We start from the raw sequence: 23,762 nt of genomic DNA, 5'->3' as shown, positions 1-23,762 counted from the left end.
TACACGTCGCAGGATTCTGCTTCCGGGGGGAAGATGGACGAAGCGGACCTTCCGGTAGTGGCTGCTGCGGAGTCTGCGCAACCGGCCTGGGCGGGACCTTAGCTGCTAGAGCAGCGGGCGGAGAGGCGCCCGGGTCAGAGTAGGTCGCGCACAGCAGACCCTCGCTACCTGGATTCGCTTTATCTGCTCCTACTGAAGTGCTCATGACCGAGTTATCCGAAAAGGAGGAAATCTGTTTCGGGTGAGCCCAGGCCGTCCAGGAGATACGATGGCCGAGAAGCGGATACCGGAGACCAGACTGAGGTGGGCGTCCCGGCAGGGGGTGCAGCCGTGTTTGGGGCGGTCTTCACCTGGACTGAGAGGCATCCGAATCTCCAGAATGTTGAGACCGACCTCGCTTACTAAGATGTTTCCTCCTCGAGTGAGGAGTTCAGAGCGCCCTACTCCGTGGCGCGAGCGGGAAACTGAGGCAGCGGCGTCGGCTGCGTGAATCCGTTACCCTTATGTTCTAGAATTCTCTCATACCCATATATCACAAGTCCTTTCCCGGACCCAGTCCAGTCAGAACACACTTATGTACATTTTCCCTGTGCTGGCATCTAATCTCTCCCCGGGAGGCAATCACTTCCCCAGACAATCTTATTTGTGCTCATCATACATGACGTCAGTCATATTTTACGCACGCACACACACTCTCTCTCTCTCTCTCTCTCTCTCTCTCTCTCTCTCTCTCTCTTTTTGTGCGTTCACTGTCCGTCCTTTATCTTTGGCCCCTATCGATTAATGTTGGTGTATGTGGGGCAAGTACTGTTCCATAGACCTTGTTACACGTAATTCACAACTGTGGCAGTTTAGAACTTTCTAAAAGAAGTTAGTTTGGTGACTTGGCTTCTATCCTGGGCTCCGCTGTTCATGTGATCTTGGTCTAATCATTTAGCCTCTCTAAGCCCATTTCTTTTGTAGGAAGAAGGAAGCTGGATTAGATAATTCTGAGAGCCTGCTTAACAGCTCTTAAACCTTTGCCCTCTCAAACCATCTAGGGAACATTGTGTAGTCACAGTCCTCTGACAAGTTGGGAAAAAAGGGAGTTTAGCATCATGTGTCCAGATTGCAGTTCAAGCTTCAACTGTATTTTGGCTAAATCATAAGTTACTCTATGGGGCCTTAGATGAGAACTACACAATATTGTTCTTGTAAGGTGTGGCATAAGATTTTTTTTTTTAACTGAATTTTCCCGGTTTGTTTTCTTTAGGTTGGGTTTAAAACCAAGGTACAGAATTCTCATAGGAATGCCAACAGTGAACATGTCATGCCTACTTTAACACCCCATCACCTGAAGGCATGACAGCTAAGGAACATACATGGACTTGTGACACATGGAAATGTGTGCACAGAAAAAGGAAATCTGTAATTCTTTAGAAGTAATCAGGTGTTCTTCATCAAAATGGGCATATTCTGCTCAGTAATCAAGTTTGAAAACCTTCAAGAATTAAAGAGACTGTGTCACTGGGGTCCAATCATCGCCCTGGGAGTTATTGCAATATGTTCTACAATGGCAATGATTGACTCTGTGTTGTGGTATTGGCCCTTACATACAACTGGAGGAAGTGTGAATTTCATCATGTTGATAAACTGGACCGTCATGATTCTTTATAATTACTTCAATGCCATGTTCGCTGGTCCTGGCTTTGTCCCTCTGGGATGGAAACCGGTAAGAAAAGCATCCATTTTGACGATAATTATTATATAATTTTATCTTTAGTTTATCATGGTGATTGTATATTTAGTTTTTGCTTCATCTGCTAGCCATTACTACCAAACACAACCTGCTTTGTCCAAGTAGAGACTGAGTGTGCTACTCTAATCACTGACCACTTAGAATTGACATCTCTTTGAAAATATTGATGTAAAGTAGCTTTCCCAAAGCAATCAAAACTTGTTTTTTATCAAGAAAATCTCTCTCTCTCTCTCTCTGAGAGAGCAAGAGTGAGAACATAAGTGGATCTATGATGTTAATTGAATTAAATATTCCATATCTCTCTTGTAAGTTAATGCAGTTTTTCTAGGGTTTTTTGTTGTTGTTTTTTGTTTTTTCAGACAATACATTAATATCCCTTAAACTGTCTAAAACACTTTAGGAACTGCTGTTTTAAATCACAAAATTTAAAAATTATTGTGAAATTATAACATTGGGAGTTACAGTATGGACCAATTTATGGCTTCCTAAAAATGGTTAGATTGTGCTTATGAATGTTCACGTGCCTTGTGAGGGTTATCACTCAGTAGGGTGTTCGAATTGTAGAATCTTGACCTCCAGACCTAGCGAAGCAAAGTCTTTTTTTTTTTTGGTCTTTTTGAGACAGGGTCTCCCTGTAGCCCCAGCTGGCCTGGAACTCACTGTGTAGACCAGGCTGGCCTTGAACTCACAGAGGTCCACCTGCCTCTGCCTCCCAAGTACTGGGATTAAAGGCATGTGTCACCACACCTGGCATGAAGCAAATTCTTTTAACAGAATCCTCAGATGCATCTTAGGTTTGTTAAAATTTGAAATGCAAAGTGGGGAAGATGAGAGAGAAAAGTTATTCTGTGTGCAGTATATATTATTTGAATTATGTACAGTGAAAGGAGACAATTCGTATTTTGAAAACCCAGGAGAGGAACCAAGGCACTTGTGCAACAAAACTATACAATAGATTGTGATAAGTGTTGTTGCAGTTAGAACTGAGCACTTTCAGCTGGGGCCCTCCGGGAGAAGTGGCAGCTTACAAAGAAGAAAAGGAAGAGGGTATTTCAGGCTGAGAATAGATGGGGACTGCCTGTGTGACTGCCAAAATGATGTAGTGCAGAGAAGGGTGAAATAGAGGCTCAGGAATGCACGGGCGAGTGTTGGAGCACAGGAGAATCAGAAGTTGACAGGAAAGCTCTGCCATGGAGTTGTTCTATAGAAACGTTATTTGACAATACACAGTTTGAATTAGAAAGAACCTGCAGTAAAGAAAACTAGTTAGGGAATTACTGAAATGACCCCAGAGAAGGACGATGACATGTGTAATGTCAAAGAGGGAGAGGAAAGAGTTCAGAAAGTATCACCTCATATTCAAATCGCCACTCAGAAGTACCTGCCAAGTTATCACCTACTTTTTTCTAAAACTGCTTCCATTAAGATTTGGGGTGAGTAGAACCAGCTGATGTTGGATTTGGGTGGAACATGAGGAAGAGAAAATAAAAATGACCTCAGCATAATCAGGAGAGGAAAGCTGCTCTTCCAACAGATTTGTTGCTTAGAAGTATTTTAGCTCAGAGGGTTAGAAGTGCAAGTTAATATGCCACCTTCCCCCTCATTCATAGAAGAAATTCATACCATAGGAAAACATTTATTCATACAGCCTCACTTGTTAGTATTTAGGATCAAGTAATTAGCATGCTTTTTATTTTTTCTGTCAAGGAAAATTCCCAGGATAGCATGTATCTCCAGTATTGTAAAGTCTGCCAAGCATACAAGGCACCACGCTCACATCACTGCAGAAAGTGTAACAGGTATGTGGCCTTGTGCACTGGGGACTCGTCACCTTGGCCTCTGCTCATTTTGATGTTATATTTTCAACCATGACCGTAGATACTAGCTTCACTCTATGCAAGATACCTACTTTATCAAAAATTTTATCAAAATATTTGTTTAAAAAATTAAAAAGTAAATAAAAACAAAGTACTGTGTCCATAAGCTTTATGCAAATAATTGTATTCCTTTGTTTTTATAAGGGAAAGATTTTTCTAGAAAAATAGATATACCTTTGTCTCTCACCCTCTGAAAGCGAGGTAAAAATTTAGTTCTTGTTTCCGTGCGCTTTAGCAGGGCAGGTGCTTGTGGACTCATCTTGACTAGTTTTAGCATTGTTCCGAGTCTAAATGATGACAGACTGCTTTTCCCATTGCTCCTAAGTATTACCAAAAGTTTAATGGGAGGAAAACAGAATCACTATAAAAAATGCAAAATACACAAGAACTTGGATATGAACAGCAATATCTATTGATTAATAAGAAATTTTAGGGAATCATTGGCTATAACTAAAATTTGGTTTGAAACTAGAAAATTTCCCTTTAGCAAAGAAAAGAAACAGAAGCCCTGTAAGGTTCTGGTTATGCCATGCCGATACTGGCTGAATCAGCTCCGAAGCTCCATTTGAAGTGTGCTAAGAGGAAAGGAACTTAGAGCCGTGTGTGATCATGAACTACAGGGCCGATATAGAAGTCATTTTCCTGTCATGTTGGTCCTGTACTTCAGGCACTGCATGTGCATTCTGAGCTTGAGGAGAACTACAACCAGGCTCCATTCTTTATCATGAAAGTCCTGGTGTGCCTCCCGGCTTCCTGAGCCAACTTTATTTGTAGCTAACATCTTTTCCTTAGAAGTTGTTGTAAAACCTGCCCTTTTTAGTGCTGTTTAAAATTTTAAAGACATCACTGTCCATAACTTGGGAAAGTCTTGAAGATTGATCCTTCCGTTTCATGAAATAAACCCCCCTGTGACTCCTGATGTACTGGATTCCTATTTGCTTGATCTTTTGAAGACCAAAGCTCGATAAAGTAGACAGGATTCTCTGTTTATATTTCCTATAAATTCCTGTTAGATGTGTGATGAAGATGGACCACCACTGCCCCTGGATCAACAACTGCTGTGGGCACCAAAACCACGCTTCATTCACGCTGTTCCTCCTGTTAGCTCCGCTGGGATGTATTCATGCTGCCTTCATCTTTGTAATGACCATGTACACGCAGCTTTATAATCGGGTGAGTGAGCTCACTTGGTACACTGTCATTTGTGTAAGATTAAGTGGTACTTACTAAAATTATTTAAGAGGTCCCTTTGGAAATGTGTGGTTTAGCTAGGACAACAACTTTGCTTTACCTCTGTACCAGTCCTTTCTTTAAAAAATAAATAAATTTAATCTCTAAAATGAGAAAAGATTTTATTCTTGAAACTAACCTTACATGCTCTAGTTAAAACATGTATTTTGTTTATTACATTTCACACTTAGTAGCTATGGTAAGTGTAGTGTGTGGGGGAGCAGTTAGAAAAAGGCACACTAGTGCTTTCTGTTCCCACCCAGGTTCTTTTGATCATTTGTAACTCTGGCACTCTAGAAGAGGGTTCATGGGACAAGCATTCTCCCAAAAAGAAACAGATTAAACCAGAGCTGATTTATGGGCAGGTGGCAATGAGGGAAAGTTCAGGGTCCACAAATAAAAATCCCTAAATAGATCTGGAGGGAAAAGAAGGGACACAGGCCTGATGGGTGTGTGGCAAACTGGAAAGTACCTGTCCTTCACAGAGGAGATAACCCAGATTTGATTTTAGCCACGCTGTAGTGTATAGTATTTGCAGTTCTAGCCCAGTTATGCTAATTTTCCAGTATTTTAGGAGTCTGAATTTTTATGTGAATGCTCCAGATTTTTAAATGCTGGCCCGTAAGTTCTAATATTTTAAAACATTGTACAGGCCAAGCTATACAAAACTGCAGGGCCTGCTCATCCAGATTTTTACCAGCTGTCAACCACTGATTATGGAATATTCAGGAAGAAATACCTGCATGCTGTGCTGTATTTGTTGCTGGGAAGAGTACTGTAATTTAGACTAGCAAGGAGAAAATGGAGGCATAGTTCTCTGATGGTCTTCACAGGTGTTCATGTTTGTGGGATCAGCCTCTTCTGAGGAAATAAAAAATACTGACATTGGAGAAGAGCTAAAGAATGGAGTTGTGGAAACATATATAGTTTATCAGTAGAGATCTTGGTCAGCATGTAAGAAACCCTGGGTTTGAGTCCCAACACTGGAAAAAAAAACAATACCACACAGATCAGCATGAGCCCAAGCTATAGTATTCATTAGAAACAGCTGTGTTGGCTGTATTTTCTTTGGCAAGAGTGTTATCTTTTTGGTCACATTGGATTTTTTGTTATTGTTTTGTTTTTCCATGTGTCTTTATGTGGTGGAAGTCCAGGGCTAACAGCTCTGTGTTTTCCTTTTTCATTGAGGCAGGGTCTCTCCATTGAACCCAGTGTTCACAAATAGTCTAGCTAGCCAGCTTGTCCTAGGGCAGGCAACCATGGCTACTTAACATTTACATGTGTCCTGGGGATCCAAACTCTGGTCTTCATACTTGCTAAGCAAACACTTTATTCCCTGAGCTTCCTTCCCAGCCCTGGTCATGTTGTTTTAAATCAGAGTCTTTCAACAGTGTATGACCAGTTCCCTCAACCAAGCATTTCAAGTGTATGTATTGTTACTGTTTATAGCTCTCCTTTGGGTGGAACACAGTGAAGATTGATATGAGTACAGCCCGGAGAGATCCTCTTCCAGTTGTTCCCTTTGGATTAGCTGCATTTGCTGCCACCTTATTTGCCTTGGGATTAGCTTTAGGAACAACCATCGCTGTTGGGATGTTGTTTTTCATACAGGTAAATTTCTTAGTTACCTCTGTCTAAAAGCTGTCATGTTATTGGGACCAATTGCAATGAGAAAGAGATAAAGCCTGATGTTAGAATGAAGTATGAGATAGAAATGGCTTTTACTTCCATCTAGGCACCTAGTTTAGTCACCTCTGTACTAGAAAAATACATTTTGAAGCAATTTTACCAGAATTTCTAGCATTTGATTTGTGAAATGCTAACCTACATACACACTCATACACACACACACTCACACACATGTAGATAATCTTTATAGCTGAGAAAACTCTTCTCACTTTACAGTTGCTCATGACTGTCACATCATCCTAAAAGAGATGGACAGAACAATATTACTATCTTCCCTTAGAAATGAATGATGACTGTCAAAAAGGTTAAGTGACTTACTCACTGTCACCCATCCATGTACTTAGTAACCATAATTATTAATGCCATTTTAGAATAACATAGTTACTAATAACAGTCAATAATGTAGATACCACTTTTGCTGAGTGCTTGTGATATGCAGGGTACTGTTGCAGGGACTTTGTATGTATCAGCTCATTTGTAACAGCTCCATCAACTTGTTATTAATTCCTGCCCTGTGCTAAATTACTCTGCTAAGGTGCAATAATGAAAATGAAAAGGTTCCTTAGGGAACTCTTAGAGAATTCACACTTACTTGATTTTTTTTCTTAATGGCTATAATTAAGAATCATATTAGAAAAAAATTAAGGTCTTGAAGTATAAAATTTCACGAGTGGAATTATTCATATTAAAAGAAATAGGATGAAGGCTGGGCGAGGTGGCACACGCCTTTAATCCCAGCACTGGGGAGGCAAAGGCATGCAGATCTCTGAGATCGAGGCCAGCGTGGTCTACATACTGAGTTCCAGGCCAGCTGGGGCTACAGGGAGACCCTGTCTCAGAAAAAAAAAAAAAAAAAGAAGAAGAAATACAATGAAAACAAAATCACATTAGAAAATTCTCGCAAGATATCAGTACCTGCCAAAGATTTTGAGCCTGAGGTTCCCTTTCTGTTGGAAAGGATTAGGAATCTTTTTGGAAAGATTAGGAAGTGCTAGATCAGTGTTCAGGACACACCAGCATCACTCTGGGAACTTCTCCTTGACATAATGAGGTTGAATGAGAATTTAAAAGGGAAGAACTTTCTAATCATGTGACTTAATGCTACTTAAGGCAAACCACAGGACATCCTGTGCTGTCTGAAACACTGAGATAAGACATGAAAAGTGTCTGACCCAAAGGAGGTGGTCAGAGAATGTTTGTTCCCCTCTCCTACAGTTTTCCCACAAAGCCAGAGTATACATAAAAAGGAGTGCAGGCAAAATGCCTAAATAAATGGAGAGAAATATTGGGATTTCAACCTCATTATCTGCTGTGACTTGGCACACCCCACTGGACAGCTGGAGACTGGAGAAGAGAGGCTGCTGCCAAGAACACGTGACAAGGGATTTTCGAGCAATTTTCTGGAAACCAACAGTCCTGCACTTTACTATTTCATGGGCAGATATTGCTATGAGCTACATATAGATATATTATGGTACATGGTACTCTCTATTTATACCTGATGTGATAAACAATAAAACACTCCAGTGCCTTCCCAATCCCATTTGTGAGCTGGAGCAAGTCAAAAAAAAAAAAAAAAAAAAGGAGAATAATGACTGGACACATTGAAGCAAGCTCTGTTGGTTACTTTTGTTTCACTGGGACAGAATGCCCAACTTAAGGGAAGAAGGATTTGTGCTCACTGTTTGAGACATTTCAGTCCATTGTCTTTGACTTTGGAGATTGATTCCAGCCGATGATGAGGCAGAACATGGAAGCAAGGAGCATGTAGAGGAGGAAGCTGTTCACCTTATGGGGAGCAAGTCAGGGGTCGAGGGTCCCAGGCAAGAGTCAGCTGCCCAAAGACATGCCCCCAATGGCCACTTTTCCAGTTAGGCCACACCTAGTTTCCAGAACCCCCTAAAAAATAGTGCTGCCACCTGGGGACCAAGCATTCAGTGAGCCTGTGGAAGGCATTCCATATTCAGTCCATAACTTGAGAATATATAGATTGACTGAAATGAGTCATTGTTATGTTTTTAATAGATTAATTAAAAATTTAAAATTAACAAAAAATGCTAATACTAGGACTGGAAAGATAGCTCAGTGGTAAGAACACTTCCTGTGCAAGCATGAGGACCTACCTGAGTTGGGATCCCTACTACCCATATAAGAAAATAAGCTGGGTTTAGTCATGTGTGCGTGGAACCCCAGCACTCTTTGGGTGTGGGACAGAGACGGGGATTACTGGAATTACGTGCCACCAGTCTAGCTGAAAAATGGTGAGCTCCAGGTTTGGTGTGAGATGGTGTCTCAAGGAAATAGGACAGAGAGTAGTAGACAGAAGCACCCAGCCTCCTCTGACCGCCACACAGATGCACAGCACATACACACACAAATAATTGAAAATAGATATAAATATTGAGTGCATTTAAGTACTGATTGAACTATTTATTATCTATGTTTTATAGGTATCCTGAAAATCTTGTTACTTAAACCATGAATTGTAACTATAGTATTAGATTCAGGTTTGGTCATGGATGGATATGATCATTTTTACATTGAGATATTTATTGTAGGGCATTAATTAAGAAGTACTTGAGAGTCAGAGGGGCCACATACTAACTGTAACTCTACCTTTGCTGTCTTTGGTGTGTGTCTATGGGATAGAACAATAAAAGCTATCAGTTATTGGGATGATATTAATCTTAAATAAACCAAAGTCACATTATTAAGTTTCACTTTCATTAATTTCCAGATAAAAATTATTCTTAGAAACAAAACTTCTATTGAATCATGGATTGAAGAGAAGGTAAATTTTAATCATTGTTTGCTCACAGTATAATGTGTTAATAGACCAAATTTACTAAGTGCACGAATGTCAAAACTTGGCTGCAAGATGGTTCCTCTAGGTCATTTGCATGTCACATGAGAGTGGAAGCTATGAAACATTTTGATTTATTTCTACTTCAACATAATTCCTACAGAAATACATTTCTCATACTCCCTGAATTGCTAAAGACTTGCACACTACATAGTAAGTCTTTTGCCATTGTCTTTCAGACTGGAAAGAGACAGTCCATTTGAAAAAGTGCCAAAAGCATTTTAGACATTACATAAGGCCTGTGACACTTTGTCACAGACCTCACAACATGCAGCTCTCCATTGTGATTCTAGCATATAACACAAATCTGAATTCCCCCACCTAAAACATCTCAGACCCTCACTGTGACTGATAAATCCAAATTCATACAGAGCCCATTAGAGAACCAAAATGAGGGGACCCGGTATCCTTTTCAGAGAACTGCCTGATATGTTGTCATTGCCAGGTACTGCAAGACCTTCTCTTCCCCCCCCCCCCCCGGAGAAAAATTAGAGCTCTTGATTTTGTATGATGTCCTCTTAGTTTTTAAATGTTACCATGCTAGCAAGCAATTCAAATTAAATACAAACAAGTAACAAAACCTCTACCAACATAGCAAATTGAGGAGGATCAGGATACATGGATGGACAAAACCTTTGTGAGTCAAATGAAGCAGAGAACTATAGCTGTAGAACATAGCCCCTGGATTCCAGTTTGTAAATCTTATAGCAGCACTTCTTGGACTTTCTGATCTCAGAATCATTTTACATTCCCTGAATTGTTAGGTTTACTAAAGAGCTTTTACGTGTGCTATACTTATTGTTAATTGCCACATTTTCTAAGTGAAAGAATTTTAAGAAATTTATTTTTTAAAGACAGTAATAAACCCATCGTTAATAAAAACATTTTATGAAAAATTATATTTTGCAAATAAAAATAGGAAAAGTGGCCTTGTTTTATATTTTTACAAATCTATTATTTGACTTAACAGAAGACAGTTTTCGGGGCTGAAGAGATAGCTTAGCAGTTAAGAGCACTGGCTGTTCTTGCAGAAGACCCCGGTTCGGTTCCCGGCACCCACATGGTGGCTAACAACCATCCCTAACTCCAGTTCCATGGGATCTGACGCCCTCTCTGAGCTCCTCAGGCATTGCATGATGTGGGTGTATGTATATGCATGCAGGCAATACACTAATACACATAAAATAAAAATTATAAAATATAAAAAAAAATAAGACTTTCGGAGTCTCACATTTATTTCTGCAGTCTGTTGAGACATATTACTTTGGTTGATGTTAATGAAAAAAGTCCACCTTCATACAGATAAGTGGATAGAAAAGATTGCAGTATTAACATAGCTCTTTTAGAGACTAGAGAGATGGATCAGTAGTTAGGAGCACTGGCTGTTCTTCCAGAGGACCTGGGTTCAATTCCCAGCACCCATTTGGCAGCTAACAATGGTCCATCACTCCAGTTCCAGGAGAATTTGATGCCCTCTTCTGACCTCCTCAGCATTGCCCACCAGGGGTGCACCTACCTACTGTAGGCAATACACTCATACACATAAAATAAAAATCAAATAAATAAATAAGTAGATAAATAGACCTTTTAGATGATAATAATCTTTGATTCTATAAGTGACACCCCCCAATCCTCCCAGAATCTCCTCTCTCATCTCATGTATGCTTAGCAAGCACTCTCCCACTCATCCACATCCCCACACCCCCAGGCCAACAAATACCATTTCTTCACAGCAAACTTGTATTAAATTTTTTTTTGTATTAAAATTCATCAGTCTGTCTTGCTTCATGAGTGAACATTTTACCAGTACATGGTTTTTACATAACATTAGGCATTTGGAACATTGTGGTCTAGAGATACAGATTTTCTAAATGTTCACACCTTTCAGCTCTTCACTTGAATACCTGAATTTTCTTCCCCTGGCTGCAAATACTGACCATTGTTTCCTTGTTGCAATGCTCTTCTGACTTTACTTTGAAAAAAAAATTGACCAAATACCAATGCGATTCTGTTCCCTTAGAGGACCCTGCTTAATATCTAATACACTAAATAAATGTTATTACTGTATTGTGCAAATAATGACAAGCATAATTCTGTACATGTTCTGGGCACACGCTTTTTTTTTTTTGAGGAATGCTGTCTGTGTACTCAGTAGCTCAGATTGGTCTCAAACTTGTGATGCTACTACCTCAGTCTCCAGAGTTCTGGGAGTATAGGTACATGCAGCATATCTGGCTCAGATGAAATGTTTTATTCCCATCCATGAATAGTTGAATCCAAGGATATAGAGCCCGTGAATAGTGGTTGGGAACAGTGTATGACCAGTGCAGTGCTGTGCAACTGTCTTCTTACTAACATCCCAACAATTTCACCCCATTACAAATATGAGCACAATGAAAAGGCATATAACATCTTACATATTAAGAGTTTGACCTTCCTTAACCTCAAGAAAAGGTTGGTACAGGTTTCAGTTCAGCTTCTTTGGCATATACATTATTAGACCTTTCACAAAGTCCCCTTATTTGCTTCCTGATTCATTTCCCACCTTCTCTGCCCCATTGATACTTGTAGTTTATACATCTTATGCATCTTACTTTCTCATGATTTTTCCCTCTGTCTAGAATATTCCTCCCTCTCTTTTGACTGATTTCTTGCCCCTCAAGAACTACTTTAAGCATCACTTCCTCCAAAGAACCTTCCTTGACTTTCTCTAAGCTTTGTTAAGTACTCTTAAGCCCCAGCTTTCCTTACGTTTCTATGTGTCTATGTGTTTTAACACATAGTATGTCATCCATCCATTTTTTTTTTTTTTTGGTAAAACAGCCTATGTCTTGGTTTTTGAAATTCAGTCCATTTTGAAGACTCTGAAGCTGTCATTTAAAAGCAACTTTTTTTGTTGTTTTGTGGAGCAGATAATCAAGCCTGGTGTCTTACACATGCAAGGCAAATGCTCTGTGACCGAACCATTTTACCAGCACCAGGTTTTCATTTATAAAGAGGGAAAAGAAATGACCCTTTACTATCCAGGTGAAGATGGATTTATATAGCTCAACGGATTCATATTATAGCTTGACAATTCTTTCAGTAAATGGTAACATCTATATCACTTTATAAATAACTATAAAATGCTTGCATAAAATACTGTCTTAATAATCAAATATTTCAAAATATCATTCCTAATAAGCATAATAAACATGTTGGCATTAGATTAATTTTTCTTGATAATGAAAAAGGCCCTACATAGAGTTCCATATTAATCTAAAAGTTATTTTAAAGCTGGCACTTTATCACTAAGAAAATATTCAAATGAAATAAAATTCTAAAATGTTCATTCAGTGTGTTTGAACAGGTTTAATTTGTTGGGATTAATAATGTATCTTTGCACCAGTAGGTGTCAGTAGAGCTTAAGAAACTCAAAGCTAGTTTATTTCAAGTGAAGGCTAACCATTTAACTGCCTAAACTATAAGCTGTGCCATAAGAATATGTGTAACAAGTGCACGTAAATGAGTGTATACATGTGGAATGATATAAAAACATGAAATATATCTTGCGCATACTTTCCACAATTTTTTTTTTTTTAAAGAGCCTTCTGTTAACCCGTCCTGGCTCTTCACTAACCTTAACCAATACTTTCTCTGGAATCATTATTAGAATCCCTTCTTTTTACTTGTATTCTCTTATGCTGCTAAGCAACCAGAATCATCAGGTTTTCTGCATACAGGATAAAGTTAGCTAATTCTGCTATAAGCCTTTTGAGTGCTTATTCTTAAGGGCACCCTGTCAGGTATTTTCTGGGTGTTCACATGCAGGTTAATGTTCTAAGTCAAATCCCTCCTATATTGTGAGAAAGCCTGTTTTCTGTAAACACTAATATTTTAGCAATAAGAAAATATTTTTATGAATGATATACTTTTGAGGGTAAGTATTCTCAATAATGTATTACCAAAAGCCATGTTAGGCATAATTATCTGCCATTTTATATCTTTGTTTCCCATAGGCTAAAGATCGAATTCAGTATTACCAACTAGATGAAGTCTTCATTTTTCCTTATGATATGGGAAGTAGATGGAAGAACTTTAAACAAGTATTTACATGGTCAGGAGTCCCGGAAGGCGATGGACTGGAGTGGCCAATAAGAGAAGGCTGTCACCAGTACAGCTTAACGGTAGGTTTTGTTCACCTACTTCTTTAACTCTGGAATTTTATATCAGAAATATTTTCAATGTGCCAAAATAGTTCTAATATTCATAGAACACTTCTTGGTATTTTGTTCTGTCCTTTAGTTAACCCTGAGTGTTCTAGAGCTGTGTGATAAAATCCTGATTCTTTAACTTTGCTTCATAATATCTGGCCTATAGCTGCCTTCTGTTCTGAAGCATCACAATGATTCCTTGTTCATTCCTGCCCATATCTTTGCTCACACTGATCTCTCTTCCTCACATGCCCTTCCCTCATCTGTTCATCTGCCCAGATCCAGTTCTACCTCTCCCCTACAGACCAGCTTCCCTACTCCAGTCTCATGTGATGGACACTAGTCATGTGCTACTATCTTGGAGCTCATGAGGTTTCATATTTTCTGATTTCTTTTTTCTCAAACTTGACAAGATTCTAGAACAGACTATATTTCTCTGGTTGTGTCTGATATAGCACTATTTAAGTTTAATAGCTGCTGACTAAAGGGAAACTGTTAGAATGATGACTTAGTCAGGACTTGTTAACAAATTTTGCAGTTTGTCTGCTAGAGAATGAGTGGATCTCAACCTAGAAACTTGGAGGTACAGAGAGCATACCTGCCTGGTTCCTGGGCCACGTGGGCATTTTAGAATTACGTGTCAGTGAAGACATTAGAGAGTAGATCCTGAGGGGACAGTCCCAATACCAGACTATGACTCAGCCAATATGAAATGTTGGAAACTTGGGGGGAAGGTTTCATGACAGATACTCTGATAGTAGAAGAGGGTAGGCTATTTTTCAGCATTGAGACAGGAAGCTTAATTTTTCTTTCCTTTTATATCTTCCAAACAGATAGAACAGTTGAAACAAAAAGCAGATAAAAGAGTCAGAAGCGTAAGTAACTTTTTTTGCAATAGTACTAACATCTGTTTTCTTTACCAGGCACTGTGTTTCTGTATAGTTTAAGTTGCCTTTGAGTAGGGCTTTTACTAAATAACATCTTTTTAAAAAATTTTTCTATTGTGTATTTTGTGTGTGTGTGTGTGTGTGTGTGTGTGTGTGTGTGTGTGTACAGCACAGGTCAGAGAACAAACTGTGTAAGTTTCCTTCCACCATGTAGGCTCCAGGGATCGAACTTGGGTCATGAGGGCTTGGCAACAGGCACCTTTACCCACTGACCCATCTTCCTGGATCTTAAATAATATTTCTTAGTGTATTTGTTGAAATTTGATACAGTTAACTTTTGTTTTCTTTTAAATACTTTAACTGGAGGTTTATAAGATATATAGTCAATGTTTGTGGCCAAAATAGAAAAATGTAAAGCTGATGAAAGCCCATCTTTAACCATGCTGTAAGATAGAATGCCTTTAGCCACCTGTTTAAATACTATTAAGTTCTTTGTTTTCCACTAGCTGCATTATAAGCACTTAGTAATTACATGTGTTTACTTGGCCACCTATTCAAGAACACAGAGGACATACAGAACATTTCCATCACTGCATCTTGGAGTTTAAATTCTTAATAGCTGTTAGTTTGAAATGAGGGATAAGTAAAACGCCCGAGAACTAGAAGTGCCACTCCCTTCTGTGGGGAGCAAGGGATGGGGAATTGGTAGGAAAGAAGACTTATGGCTAGATGTGTTGGATCAGCCCTTAAAATGTTTGATTCAAACTTGAAAGAACTCATCTGGAAAATACTCAGATTGTGCTTTTGACCATCGATGGCAGGTTCGCTATAAAGTAATAGAAGATTATAGTGGGGCCTGCTGTCCTTTGAATAGAGGAATCAAAACCTTCTTCACGAGCCCCTGCACTGAAGAACCTCGAATACAGCTGCAGAAAGGGGAGTTCATTTTAGCCACAAGAGGGTTACGGTAAGTGATGGGAATATTGCATTTCTTCAGTGGCAAAATTGACATCTTACCTTTAAAATATTTAATTTAATCTTTTAAATATTTCAGATACTGGTTGTATGGAGACAAAGTTCTTGATGATTCCTTTATAGAAGGTATGGAAGTGGGAGGGTATGTTTAAAGGGTGTGACCACTAGCAGTAATTCCAGATTTGCAAGAATAATTTCATGTTATCACATGTGAAATGCATAGGGAACTGCATAGAAGGGCACACGATTGAGCAACAGAAAAATGCTCCTTGTGCATCTCTCCACAGCATTTGTATTTATTAGGTCTTTGTGATGATGGCCAGCAGTTGAGATCTTACTTGACTATGTGGCAGGTTCTTGTATAGGCACTTCACATATGATAGTAATATGCCCAATAGGGACTTACGGGTAATAGTAGATTAGGTGCTCCCTTGATGTGACCTAGTAAAAGATGATAATCGAGATAAAATACAGTATTTCCAAGAAGAGAAATAGCTGAAGAAAAAAGAAATGAGCCTAAGTTGGATTTTTGCTGCAAAGAAACCACCAAGCCAGCACCTACTAGCTGCTCCACAGTCCTCGGGCCAGGCCAAGGCCATCAGTAGCTGCTAGGATGGCATGTCCTCCTCCTGGACATGTGTGCTGTAGAGAGACTACCCATGCCATAGATATCCAATGGACCTGGACACAGTAAATATGGAGAGATAGCTGGAGTAGAGCAGCTGCAGAAGTGTGGTCCCTGAGTTCTTCATGAGCACCCTAGAGTTAACTGTCTAAGAGGCACAACTCCACCACTCACCCCATGGAGTGAGCCTCATGGAGTCACAGAAAGCCTACTGTGAAACTGCCCAGTCTTCTAGCAGGCATGCTGAAAAAGTACCCTCCTGTTGACAAAGGTAAATACGGCAGGTGGGCCTTCCACGCTCACACAGAGCTTAGTCCCAGCAGGCCCTGCGTGTGGAATGAAACAGCCCCAAAATGCAGGAGACAGAGTTGTAACTGACAAGGGGACTGGCAAATTGCAGCAGAAATTTCCTCTCATCAGGACGCGCACACTGATGTAATTTTCTTGAATGTGACTAGCAGCCCAATCCCTACCTGCAGAGACTGCTGCAGAAGACGATTGAGAGAGGGGCAACCACTAGGAAGAACTGCTGGCCAAGTTGTATTCCTTCTCTTTAATTTTACTCTTTTTCGTACTTCGGGCTTTATTGTTCAGTTGTTTATATTAGCTTGTGTCAAGCCTACATGGGCTTTTATGACTGTGCTCTTTCTCTGCACCTACTCCACAGTATGTCTTTACTGTTCGTATCCCTGAACCAGACACCCTCCTTCTCATTCATACTTGATCTCGCTCCCTCTTTTTCCCTACCCTGCTCATCTCACTACTTAGAAATACGTAGTTTAAAAACTAGAAACTACATTATTCCCCAGTCAGTGCCCTAATGCCCCTGTCTCTGAGCTTTATTGGGGACACAAGGGAAGTACCCAAATGTCTTCCCACTGCAGGCTAACCCCAGTACTGCTGTCATTACATCTGTGGCTGCAGTGAAGACAACTCCCAGGAAGACACACATGAAATAAAACTAAAAGTGGGAACATGCAAAGTATAAAAACTTGAGTATACATTCTTCCCAACAGATGAACAAAACAAAGTAAATAAGTAGGAGACAGTCATCTCTACAAGCTCACAACTCCTCAGTACCAGAAACCAAAAGCGTAAGGTAGCTAAAGTGGTAAAAAGAGTTTTAAGAGTCCTGCTTCTAAAAAGCAATGACGACTCAAAAAGTGCAAAAAATTTAGCAAGAAAGTGAGATGGAAAAAGAACCAAAAATGTGGCTAGACATGAAAGCTAGTCTGTCAGATGAAAACTAAAGGAGAAAATATGATCAACAAAGACCAAGCAGAACAAATGTCAGGATGGATGACTAGGTTGGGACAGCAATGCATGCAAACATATATGAAGGAAAATAAATCAACTAGCATGTCCAGAACTTCAGCAGCTTTGGGATAAAATCAAGAGAACTAAGCCTAAGAATCTGTAGACCAGAAGACGGACAGAAAGTCTGAGAGCATGGCAATTTAGTCAGCGAAACAACAGAAAAGTTCCCAAACCTAGAGAAAGAGTGGACATTCAAACACAAGTTGCATTTGGAACCCCAAATAAACATAACCAGAGAAGACCTTCTCTATAGCACATCATAGTGGAGATGTCAGAAATGTGAAGCAAAGAAGAAAAGCTGTAAGGGGAAATGCCAGCTTCCTTGCAAAGGGTGACATGTCAGAATGATTCAGAATGATAGCAGCTCTCTTGTCAGCAACTCTAAATGCCAAAACAATATGGACTGGTCGATGTCAAGCCCTGAAAGCAATTAACTGCCAACCGAGAAAACAAATGACAGCAGGTCTGGTAAGGATGTGGAGAAAGGGGAACCCTTACTGCTGGGAATAATGTAAACTGATGTAGCCAGCTTGGAAATCAGTATGGCGGTTTCTCAAAAAAAAAAAAAAAAGAAGGACAAATAGAGCTCTTATATTATTCCGCGGCAAGGATTGTACAGTCCCATGGTACATGCCTGATGCTGCTCACTCAGCCACAGGTGCTGCCCTAACTGATAGGCCTCTGGAAGCAGGCTGACTGGAGCAGTTGAGGAGTCCTGGTTTTATTTTCAGCAAACCTGTTTTGTTTATTCAAATTTATTTCCACTATCTTTTGGAGGGAGTGAGGTTTTTAAAAAAAAAAAAAAAAAGAAGGAAAAATAGAGCTATTATATTATCCAGCGGCAAGGATTGTCAAGTCCTACCACAGATGGCTGCACATCCATATTATTGCTGTGTTGCTCACAGTAGCAAAGAAATGGAACCAGCCTAGATGTCCACCAACAGTGAATAGCTAGATTAAATATGGCAGATAGTCAAATTATATTCAGTTTTAAAAAATGAAGTCTCATCTGCAGGAAAATGGATGCAACTAGAAATTATGTTAAATGAAATATGTCAAACTCAGACACATAACTTTTTTTTACTCATCTGAGGATACTAATTTTCAGTGTGTAAGAGACTGAGGCTAGGAAGGGGAAGAAGAGGTCTGGAGAGGGAAAGTGGTTGAATATATGACATGAAAACAGGTTTATTGGGAGGAAGGGAACCCGTAGAACTGTGGAGGGCAGTGGGAGAGATGAACCGATAAGGAGAGCTAGGTAGTCTCACTCCAGTTCTGTGCATCATACCCTCTGCTATGTGCTCCCCCTTAAGTGAACATTCCTTTTCACTTTAAAACTAAGATTGAAATTTGATTGTTGTTTTTTTTTCAAAAATCTTTCTTTTTAAAGATTTAACCAGGATGTCTTTCTTCAGATTACTTGGTTTTAATCATAAGTTAACCCAATTATGACAGCTTAGACAACATTGGTGTGGAAATTGATATTCTGAGAGTGGTGCACATACTTATGACCCCAGTATTGAGAATGCTGAAGCAAGAGGATCACAGATTCAAAGCTGTCCTGGACTACATAGCAAAACTCTGTCTCGAAACAAACAGAAACCTAGAAAAAAGTCTTACAAAGGAAATTGATAAATTCTTAAAGGCTATAGGGAGATTATTCCTTGGAATACTGTGGTGGTGTGCCAAAACAGCCACATATTAAGTAACAACCCAATTCCAGTTACGCACTGTGTAAAGCACACTAGCCCTTTCCCAGGTGATAGGATTTAGGAAATAGCCATTTTCTATCTTGTTAGAAGCATTTAAAAACCATACCCTTCCCCTCTTCCTTCCTAACTTGTGTTTATAAGAGATAATGAAGGGACAGCAGGAACTCTCACTAAAAGCTTGTGTTAATTTGAAGTAATACACTTTGTCCCCAGTAATGTCACTTAGTCATCTGGCTGTTACACCTCAATTTCACTTTCTCCCTCAGGTACTTCAAGAATAAGAGGATGGTTTCCTAGAAACTGTGTGGAAAAGTGCCCCTGTGATGGTGAAACAGATCCAGCCCCAGAGGGTGAGAAGAAAAACAGATAGCCACTGTTAACAGTGAAAACACTCTTTAAGTCCCCTACATTACTTGAAAATTGTATATATTACCCAAGAATTATGCAATGAGCCTACTCTGGTTAAGGTGTTCTTTTCCTCAGAGGTGCCCTAGTGCCATGATTTGAATATTTTTCTTACCATTTTGAAATGGAGAAGCCATTCTGCATACGCCTTTGAACTCCTGCCCCTCTGCCTCACTTCTTCCCCCTAAAGGAAACTGTTTCTTCTACCCCAGTAAGCAAATTGCATTTTCTCTAGGGTTTCTATGTGCTGCACACCGTGAACCTCACCTGCAGATCTAGTTCCCCCTTAGCCAGGAGCATCTGCATGTGATAGTTTTGTTTCTTCCTCAGTTGACACTTCTTTCTTAGTATTCTAGATACTATAGAACTTGTCAGATTCTATGTAAATTCAAATTTTGTTACTTGTCTTTTAATAATGCATATTTTGTCAAATCCAATAAAGATCAATGGTTGTTCTGTAAAGAGTACAGTTTTCACTTAAAAGCATTTTTTCCTCTTGCTGACTATAAAGGTTTATCTTGAGTGCTTATAAAAGCACTGCCTTGCTACACCCTGTGAAAACTTGATATCTTGAATCATGAGTCTTAGACATGACATTCAGTTCAATATATGAACCCTACTAATGGCATATGGAGCTCACAGCATTCTCAGAGACTTTAAATGTAGTGATTATCAAACTCTGCATACTTCAATATGTCAAAAACTGAAGCTTGTGCAAGTGGTGAGATCCAAGCTAGTGACTTTGGAGCTTACAGTTGAGTGTGTCTAAATAGAGGGAGACTTCAGTAAACTACCCCAGCATTCCAAGGCAGGGAACTTGAGGCTTCAGGGGTCAGAGTTTTAATGGTTCAGAATGAGGAGATAGTACCTGGGCACTCCACAGTGAAACAAGCATGATTTTACCCATTGCAGGAGCAGAGGTGGACAGATAGGTCAGATGGAATCATGTTCTCGAGAAGGTGGGGTGGTCTTGAGTTGGCATTTAAAGCAGATAGACAAGTCATATGCTTCTGAGGATGGGAATGTCTGCATGTTAGGCAGAGAAACAGAAACACAAGCTGCAGTGTACCTGACATGTTTTGAGATCAGAAAGGCAGCCAGTGAGGGTCAGCTGGAGTGAGGGAGGAGAATTCAGAAAGGCAAGACAGATGAAGGCACGAGACTGCAGAGGGCCCCAATGGTCATTCCTACCTTCCCTTTGTTTCAGGTACTCAAGAACAGACATCTCTTGGGCCTTACTGAGCTCAAGGTATAGAAAAACCATCCATGAATATTTTCCTTAACTCCAGTTAGAAGCCAGAAAGGAATACTACTTAAGATTACAGTAAACAGAGGTGGTAAAGGAAAAGAATGTGAGCTAGTGCTCACAGTTGGGGCCTGGCATAGGTATATTCCTCAAAGCCTGGTCCTGTCACTTTATCCCAGTAGTTCTCAAACTTTATTGCATACTAGAATCATGTGAGGCTCTTGTTTTTGAGACAGGCTCTCAAGTAGCCCAAGTGCCATGACCTGGAACTATGGTAGCCCAGGATATCCTCACACTTGCAGCAATTCTCCCACCCCAGCCTCCTAAAGGCCAGGGTTACATGTCTGTGCCAACACACCTGGCTCCAAGGCTGTTTAAATCACAAACCCTGGGCAAGCACTCTGTCATTGTGTCATATTAAATGCTGGCAATTCTAGTGTGCAGCCAAAATTTTACAATCACATGATTTTTGCACAATCCTTATTTAACGCCGATTCTTATCATAGTCCATGAGGCAGCAAGCACAACATAAATTATCTGCATTAGTTTATTTCAAAGGTTGTACATTTACAAGTAAGGGCACCACATGCTATCTAACAGTAAGGTACTACAGGAGAAATATCAGTAGATTGCTTCACAGAAGGTAAGCCTGTTGTGCAGGCATCATGCTTGCCCATAGATCTTTGTCCCAGTGCAGGTTTAATTCAGTGCTCGCTTCATTTACTGGGAAAAGTCACTGGACATTTGTTTCCACTCCTTCCCCCAGAGCTTCCAGGTCAGCAAACTGTAGAGAACAGATGACATCACCAGCTACCACTATAGATAATGCTTTAGAACAGCATTCTCCTTTTACACAACCTATGCTGTGTTTTAATAGTCCCAACTTGGAAGTCTAACTAGGAAAGTTAAGCAACACTTAGCATATGCAAGCTTTTCCCTTTGACATAGATTTTAGCGTACACAGAAGTACACAGAAGAAATCTGTCACAGAAATAGGATTAGCACAAGTGACACATTAAAACTTTCCAGAAAATATTAGTGGTTTTGTGAAATAACTGGAAAATATGAATTATCAACAGATTGTTTAGAACTTGAAAATCACTTAATGTCTTAGAAAGACATAAGTAAGTGCTTAGCCTGCCAGCAAGCAAAATTTTATTATAAAACAGGCATCCAAGGGGACCCTTTAACCCTTGAACTAGTGAGCACTCAAAGATGACCCAAGGGTTGGTGATTATAATGAAGTGGCACAAAACACAAATGGTGACCAAGTAGCCAAAAAACATAATGTCAACAAAATCTAAGCTGGGAAGAGTGGGTCTTAGCTCTGGGCCAGATTCCCACATTGTAAGTATCTTAGTATTACAAATAAATAATTATGGTTTGATAGTACAGTAGATAAAACAGGTACGAGGAAAGAGAAGGGAGGAAGAGTTTTTAATTCACATTTTCTCATGCAGCAAGGAGTGGGCAACAGGCTTCTCAGGGTCCCTTTAGCAGTAAGTACCTTAACCTACTCCTGGATACTCTCATAGAGGCTCTTGATTTGGGTCTGAAAGAATTTGGAGAGCTCTACTCGTTTTGCCTTCAATGTTGGTGTCAAGAGCCCATTTTCAATGGAGAATTGCTCTGGGTAGATAAAGATGTTCTTGACCTGGAAGACAAACACATGATTATTAATGATTCCAAGTTTTGCTGCCAAGTGCTCAGTGCATAAGCATATTTCACCTTATAAAAGACTGACAGAGGGCAAAGGTTCAATGACCCATGCCTTTTTTTTTTTTTTTTTTCGAGACAAGATTTTCCTGTAGCCCAGGCTGACCCCAAACTTAACTACATAGCTGAGGCTGACCTTGAACTTCCTACCTCCTGAGTGCTGGGTTACAGACATGCCACCACACCAGGTTTATGTGGTGACAGGGGATTGAACCCAGGTCCTTGTGCCTGTTACACAAGGATTCTGCCCACTGAACTACACTCTGCCTGTTAGGCTGTTGTCATTTGGGAAAATAAAGTAGGGAGAATGAACAGCAGAAAGTAGACGCTACAGCCACTGCCATTTGTAACTAAATCTAAAAATCAGTTCTTGGGAAATTATAGGCTTAAACCCATTATAGGTGAGAACTTGAGATGGAACTTTCTAGAATGGCTGAGGGATCAGGATATAAACAGCAGTACATACCTGTTCAAAGGATTTCAGGCCACCTTCTTTTCCAACTTTCTGCAAGTCTTCAAAAATGGCTTTCTTTACATTCTAAAAATACAAAACATCCCTTAAAGCATATATGTTTGAAAAGAGGTTTAGATGGAAGGCTAAGTGAGAACCTCCAGGCTGTGGGTGTGTGATGGATGCTCTGAAGTCACACTCACTTGGTTTTGGCACAATTCTTCAAAGGATCCCTTAACCCCAATCTTGGCAGCAAATGCAGGAAGCACATCTGGATCAGGAACCACCACTCCCACAAGCGACGACTGTAGGAAAGAGGCAGAAACACATGGGTTTGAGAAGACTCGCACAGGGACATGGTCTTCTGGGGGGGGTGAAGACCAAAATTAGGTCATTGTAATAAGACAATCAGCCTAAAATCCAGTGCTCGTGTCCCGCTCTTTCTCTCATCAAACACTGTCCCCCTCATCATCTCATTGCAGAGATGTTCTACCCAAATTTGATTCTTCAAAAAGAAATGATAGTCATGAGGCATAAAGAATCCCTAGCCTAGGGGGCTGGAGAAATGACTCAGTTCAGATCACTGGCTGCTCTTGCAGAGGACCTGGGTTCAGGTCCCAGTATCCACATGGTGTCTAAAAATAATCCATAATTCCAGTTCCAGGAGATCTGACACCCTCTTTTGGTCTCCACAGGCATGGGTTCACTTACATACATGCAGGCAAAACACTCATACATTAAAAAAAAAAAAAAAGAATTCCTAGTCTATGCATACTGAAACCATGTCCCATAAAAAACAAGGCAAATTCAAGTGCAATATATAAAATACAGGGGGGGG

General features: G+C 40.0%; 2 protein-coding genes across 7 annotated transcripts in view; one reads left to right on the top strand and one right to left on the bottom strand.

Annotated features, from left to right (window-relative positions):
* Positions 1-98: 98 nt before the first annotated feature.
* Positions 99-19,975, top strand: Zdhhc6 (zinc finger DHHC-type containing 6). Of its 3 annotated transcripts, XM_008830167.3 has the most exons (11): positions 101-303; positions 1,253-1,711; positions 3,446-3,537; positions 4,629-4,788; positions 6,295-6,456; positions 9,272-9,325; positions 13,396-13,563; positions 14,424-14,465; positions 15,299-15,444; positions 15,532-15,578; positions 19,373-19,975. In XM_008830167.3, the coding sequence occupies exons 2-11, from the start codon at positions 1,445-1,447 to the stop codon at positions 19,474-19,476; spliced, it is 1,242 nt and encodes a 413-aa protein (XP_008828389.1). In that variant the 5' UTR covers positions 101-303; positions 1,253-1,444; the 3' UTR covers positions 19,477-19,975. The 3 variants fall into 3 exon arrangements, with proteins under 3 accessions (XP_008828390.1, XP_008828389.1, XP_029417957.1); XM_008830168.3 differs by lacking the exon at positions 15,532-15,578 and having other exon boundaries at positions 99-303; XM_029562097.1 differs by lacking the exon at positions 101-303 and having other exon boundaries at positions 1,665-1,711; positions 4,721-4,788.
* A 1,311-nt stretch (positions 19,976-21,286) lies between these two features.
* The window catches only part of Acsl5 (acyl-CoA synthetase long chain family member 5), a 51,856-nt gene continuing 49,380 nt past the window's right edge, over positions 21,287-23,762 (bottom strand). For 3 of the 4 annotated variants that reach the window (XM_029562095.1, XM_008830164.3, XM_029562096.1), the window contains exons 19-21: positions 23,128-23,229; positions 22,940-23,011; positions 21,287-22,411 (exon numbers count right to left, since the gene is read on the bottom strand). In XM_029562095.1, the coding sequence (XP_029417955.1) occupies positions 22,271-22,411; positions 22,940-23,011; positions 23,128-23,229 (315 nt within the window). In that variant the 3' untranslated portion in view covers positions 21,287-22,270. The remainder of the gene's footprint in view (positions 22,412-22,939; positions 23,012-23,127; positions 23,230-23,762) is intronic. The other variant, XM_008830165.3, reaches the window with a different exon arrangement.

The sequence above is a fragment of the Nannospalax galili genome, unplaced genomic scaffold (genome assembly GCF_000622305.1).
Source record: "Nannospalax galili isolate Female #2095 unplaced genomic scaffold, S.galili_v1.0 scaffold974, whole genome shotgun sequence".
NCBI classification, from domain to species: domain Eukaryota; kingdom Metazoa; phylum Chordata; class Mammalia; order Rodentia; family Spalacidae; genus Nannospalax; species Nannospalax galili.
The sequence above is the reverse complement of the archived record's forward strand: the minus strand, read 5'-3'. Positions and strand labels throughout refer to the sequence as shown.

Bases quoted from the DNA above. Each gene is read 5' to 3' on its own strand.
- Zdhhc6 (XM_008830167.3), top strand. From the start codon at position 1,445: ATGGGCATATTCTGCTCAGTAATCAAGTTTGAAAACCTTCAAGAATTA. The intron at 1,712-3,445 runs GTAAGAAAAGCA...TTTTCTGTCAAG, and splicing joins TCCCTCTGGGATGGAAACCG to GAAAATTCCCAGGATAGCAT. The intron at 15,579-19,372 runs GTATGGAAGTGG...TTTCTCCCTCAG, and splicing joins TGATGATTCCTTTATAGAAG to GTACTTCAAGAATAAGAGGA.